The sequence below is a fragment of the Rana temporaria genome, chromosome 8, assembly GCF_905171775.1.
Source record: "Rana temporaria chromosome 8, aRanTem1.1, whole genome shotgun sequence".
In the NCBI taxonomy this organism is placed as follows: Eukaryota; Metazoa; Chordata; class Amphibia; order Anura; family Ranidae; genus Rana; species Rana temporaria.
Genome location: NC_053496.1, coordinates 159,593,266 through 159,599,265, shown reverse-complemented (window position 1 = coordinate 159,599,265; position 6,000 = coordinate 159,593,266). Strand labels below are relative to the sequence as shown.

Here is a 6,000-nt window from a genome sequence, read left to right as displayed (position 1 = left end):
CTTATGTTTAAGCGTATGCTCAAACATAGATACGCTTAAACATATCCAAGATAAGACGGCTTGCGCCGTCCTATCTTAGATTGCAATATTTCGGATGGCCGCTAGGTGGCGCTTCCATTGCGGCCGACGTAGATTATGTAAATGAGTAGATACGCCGATTCACGAACATACGCCCGGCCAACGTAGTACTTTTACGCCGTTTACGTTAGAGATATGCCGCTTAAAGTTAGAGCTTAGCCCTACATGGAATAGTAATGTTAAGTATGGCCGCCGTTCCCGCGTCGAAATTCGAATTTTTTACGTCGTTTGCGTAAGTCGCCTGTGAATCGGGAGTTACGCCGTTTACGTCCACGTCGAAATCAATAGGCCCGTGCGGTGTAAAAGCTAGTGATCCACAAAAGACTTCTGAGGTTGATGTTGAAGAACGCCTGTGCCTTTGGAGCAATGTATCCTTTAAAGCAGTGTTTCCCAACTCCAGTCCTCAAGGCACACCAACAGGTCATGTTTTCAGGATTTCCCTCAGATGAAACGGCTGTGGTAATTACTAAGGCAGTGAAACTGATCAAATCACCTGTGCAAAACAATGGAAAGCCTGAAAACATGACCTGTTGGTGTGCCTTGAGGACTGGAGTTGGGAAACACTGCTTTAAAGAATTCTCTTTCCCCCATGAGAATAGCCCACCTCGTATAACACTTGTCTTCCTCTCAAATCTATAATTTCTCACTGGGCATCCCTACCCGCGTCACACATTTCCCCTTAATGCCACATTCCCACTCATTCCTATGGGAGAGCTGTATTCTGCTGGGGGCCACCATGAGTCAGACTTTCCCATAGGAATGAATGGGGCAGCAGCATGCATGCGCATTAAAGGGGGGGGTGGTGGAGGATTCACTAAAGGACAGCTTATAATCGCGGTACAGTTGCCCTTTGAATGCAAGATACCAAGCGCACATACAAACTTTGTGTTTCATTTATTTACTGGCACCAAAATGGAGCCCACAAATTGTCACCAACAGAAATAAGCTTCAGTTTCAAAGGGGTACAGATGCCCTTCATTGTGGCATGAGGGCAAACGGTAACTGGTAGTAGGCTACAGAGATCTGTTCATACAAGATATATAATATCTATATAGAGTAGTCACATGACCCATGCAGGCACTTAAAATTCCCCATGTGACGACTACTTCCTCTTCCTCTGTTTTCTCTGCTCTCCCCTCAAGTCCTTCTTCATTCTCCCATCCACAACCTTAAACTGCCCTTTGATTCCGGGAGGACGGCGCACTTTCTTTCCAACACCTTTCTTGGATACCACATATGTCACTTGGCGCTTCTCCTTCCCGAGGCCTGCTTTCTTGTATATACTGCAAATGTAAACAGCAATAAGTAATAAGTAAACCATTACAGAAATATCAACTGATAAAAGACAGGTGCACTTTAGTCTTAATGCCCGCAGAGAACATGTTTGGAATCGTCCAAACTAACATTAAATTGGTAATAATGTCAGCGTTGTGAAAAGTTGCAGACGGGCAGGATACGTATGACGGAACAGACCCTATTGGTCTCAAATGCTTCCTCCTACCTGTCAGCCGTGATTATTATTATACAGGATTTATGTAGCGCCAACAGTTTGCGCAGCGCTTTACGACATTACAGTTACAATACAATTCAATACAGGAGGAATCAGAGGACCCTGCTTGTTAGAGCTTACACAGCATGCACAGTTCAGCGAACATTTATGGCCAGATATGTGCTGCTGCGATGTGACGCCATCATGGCCCGGCCATTCAAGAGGCACAGAATCCGAACAGAAGACCAGGTGAAGATGGAAGCGCCCAGGACCTGCCGGATCGATCACAGTGCAGCACTGGAGGGCTCGGTTTTACAGGCAAGTGGCATAATATTCTGTGCATACTAGTACACTATTGCATAACCCACCTGGGGGACCCAAAAAAGAAGAAACTACAGCAGACTTTACTACAGCATTAACGACCACATTTATTTTTCTTATTTTTCCCAGATCATAAAAATGTGATCTCCTAAAACAAACAAAATTAGGATTTTCACCCATCACGGCGGGTCGCGTCGTGCCAGACCTTCAGGGTTCTGGAGTTCCCATTAAAGGGGACCTCCTCCCTGGACCGGTAGAGCACCCTGCCAGAAAAACCTTTGGGTATTTAGATATGTGCCCAAAGTCCTGGGTCCCAGGGTCCAGTCCTATAAGAGAGACATTACAGGCAAAACCTCGTTCTTCCACAAGGCCCGGGTACCATCCATTGTTGGCCTTTTGGCACTTTTGGATGGATCCGGTTGCGTAGCTCCTTGACCCCCACAGGGATCTGCAGCGGAGCTCTTCTTAGCACATCTTTAACCGTGACCAACACCTTAGACACTGGGGAAAAAACTGAGGTACTCCCTGTATGGGAGGGGTTATATACAGGGGGACTTTCTGTCTTGGGTGTGCCAGTGTCCAGTCACCTGAAGGAGGAGATTAACCCATTAAGTAACAATGGGCCAGATTCACAACCAGCGGGCGCAACTTAACTTTTCCGATTTAAGTTACACCGCCGCAAATTTTCTGCCTAAGTGCCCGATCCACAAAGCACTTACCTGGAAATTTGCAGCGGTGTAACTTAAATCCGTCTGGCACAAGGCGGGCCCAATCGAATGGGGCGAGTCCCATTTAAATTAGGCGCGCTCCCGCGCCGGACGTACTGCGCATGCTCCGTCGGGTAAATTACCCGACGTGCATTGCGCTAACTGACGTCGCACCGACGTCATTTGCTTAGACGTTAACGTAAATGGCATCCAGCACCATTCACGGACGTCTTACGCAAACGACGTTGATGTTTAAATTTCGACGCGGGAACGACGGCCATACTTACCATGGCTTAAGAGAACTAGGGCTAAGCCCTAGTTTTACGCGGCGTAACTCGACGGAAACGACGTAGATTTAGATCGACGGGCCGTTCGGGGATCACCGTAAGTCTTCATTTGCATATTCTACGCCGGCCGCAATGGCCTCGCCACCTAGCGGCCGGCCTAGAATTGCATCCCTAAGATCCGACAGTGCAATTCAATTACACCTGTCGGATCTTAGGGCTAGCAATGCGTAACTGGTTCTATGAATCAGTCGCATAGTTAGAAACAGAGATACGACGGCGTATCAGTAGATACGCCGTCGTATCTCGTTTGTGAATCTGGCCCAATGGCTCTATGTCCCGTGATGTACGAAAAAGAAATTAGGATTTTTGTTTTACCTGTAAAACATTTTTCTTGGTGTACACCACAGGGAACTTCATATACATGACTACTTGGATTATTTCGTCACACATCAGGTGGCCAAAAAGAAGGCAGGAATTCCCCACCCAGGCATAACCCCTCCTAGTTCATGTGCAGCTCAGTTTACATTCCGAGCATGGTGCCTTTGTGCTGGGACGTATTCCTGCCAGCCCCTCACACTGTAGTTCTCAGATTGGGGGAGGAAAGCGGCGGGCGGTCACGTGAGCACCAAGTGGCGCTCTGAAATAAGGTATAATTATTATATAAATAAAATATTTTTTATAAAGAACATACACATGGGATTTTAGTAAGAACACAAATTGAATTTACAACTACTTTAGGCTTTACCAATAAAACCTGGAAGCTGATTGGTGTACATGCACAGCTGCACCAGATTCTGCTCTCTCCAGTCTTAGTAAATCTTCCCCAATATTTCAATTATTAACATACATAAATACACACTCACCCATGTGATTTATTGGGAACACCCGTAAACCTGCTTATTCACACAATTCCCTAATCAGCCAATCGTGGCAGCAGCACAATACATATAATCTTGCAGATACAGGCCAGGAGCTTCGGCTAACGTTCACATCAAAACACCATAATGGGGAAGAATGTGATCTCTTTCATTTTGAATGCGACATGATTGCTGGTGCCAGACAGGCTGGTGCGAGGATTTTTCTAGCTGCTGATCTCCTGGGATTTTCACACACAACATCCTCTAGTGCAGTGGTTCTCAACTCCTGTCCTCAGGACCCACTAACAGGCCAGATTTTAAGTATTACCTTGGGGGAGATGCAGACTAGTATACTGCAATCACTGAGCAGCAAATGATATCACCTGTGATGCATTTCAGTTATCTTGCAAACCTGGCCTGTTAGTGGGTCCTGCAGGACAGGAGTTGGGAACCAATGATCTAGAGCAGGGATATGCAATTAGCGGACCTCCAGCTGTTGCAGAACTTCAAGTTCCATGAGGCATAGCAAGACTCTGACAGCCACAAGCATGACAACTAGAGGCAGAGCATGATGGGACTTGTAGTTTTGCAACAGCTGGAGGTCCGCTAATTGCATATCCCTGATCTAGAGTTTATGGAGAATGGTACAGAGAACAAACCATCCAGCAAGCAGCAGTTCTGCGGACAGAAAGGCCATTCTGAAGAGGTTGGAGGTAAATGGCCGGACTGGCAGGAGACTGACAGTAACTCAGATAACCACTCTTTAGGACTGTGGTGATCAGAAAAGCATCTAAGAATGGACAATACATGGAACCATGGGGAAGATAAGCAGAAAGATGAGACTGAAAGACGCAGGGTCACCAAACTAGAAAAATGAAGCCTGGTCTGATGAATCGGGGTTTCTGCTGAGGAATATAGATGGTAGGCAAGTCACCAGATTCAAATTCATTGGAAAATCTTTGGGACGTGGTAAGCAGGAGATTCTTTGTATTAATGTGCAGCTGACAAATCTTCAGCAATGGGATGATATCATGTCATCATGGACCAGATGATGTCATTATGGACCAGATGATGATGTCATGTCATTATGGACCAGATGATGATTTCATGTCATTATGGACCAGATGATGATTTCATGTCATGTCATCATGGACCAGATGATGATGTCATGTCATCATGGACCAGATGATGATGTCATGTCATGTCATCATGTACCAGATGATGATGAGGTCATGTCATCATGGACCAGATGATGATGAGGTCATGTCATCATGGACCAGATGATGATGAGGTCATGTCATCATGGACCAGATGATGATGAGGTCATGTCATCATGGACCAGATGATGATGAGGTCATGTCATCATGGACCAGATGATGATGAGGTCATGTAATCATGGACCAGATGATGATGAGGTCATGTAATCATGGACCAGATGATGATGAGGTCATGTAATCATGGACCAGATGATGATGAGGTCATGTAATCATGGACCAGATGATGATGAGGTCATGTAATCATGGACCAGATGATGATGAGGTCATGTAATCATGGACCAAATGATGATGAGGTCATGTAATCATGGACCAGATGATGATGAGGTCATGTAATCATGGACCAGATGATGATGTCATGTCATCATGGACCAGATGATGATGTCATGTCATCATGGACCAGATGATGATGTCATGTCATCATGGACCAGATGATGATGTCATGTCATCATGGACCAGATGATGATGTCATGTCATCATGGACCAGATGATGATGTCATGTCATGTCATCATGGACCAGATGATGATATCATGTCATGTCATCATGGACCAGATGATGATATCATGTCATGTCATCATGGACCAGATGATGATATCATGTCATGTCATCATGGACCAGATGATGATATCATGTCATGTCATCATGGACCAGATGATGATATCATGTCATGTCATCATGGACCAGATGATGATATCATGTCATCATGGACCAGATGATGATATCATGTCATGTCATCATGGACCAGATGATGATATCATGTCATCATGGACCAGATGATGATGTCATGTCATCATGGACCAGATGATGATATCATGTCATGTCATCATGGACCAGATGATTATTTCATGTCATGTCATCATGGACCAGATGATTATTTCATGTCATGTCATCATGGACCAGATGATTATTTCATGTCATGTCATCATGGACCAGAATCTTATAAGAAATGTTTGTGAAATGTGTGATCTATGCCACAAAGATTTGAG

General features: G+C 45.1%; 1 protein-coding gene across 1 annotated transcript in view; it reads right to left on the bottom strand.

The window, feature by feature from the left end:
* Positions 1 to 953: 953 nt before the first annotated feature.
* FTSJ3 (FtsJ RNA 2'-O-methyltransferase 3) overlaps positions 954 to 6,000 on the bottom strand; it is a 75,989-nt gene continuing 70,942 nt past the window's right edge. Inside the window, exon 22 of the mRNA XM_040321025.1 lies at positions 954 to 1,361. Coding sequence (XP_040176959.1) covers positions 1,181 to 1,361 — 181 coding nt within the window. The 3' untranslated portion in view covers positions 954 to 1,180. The remainder of the gene's footprint in view (positions 1,362 to 6,000) is intronic.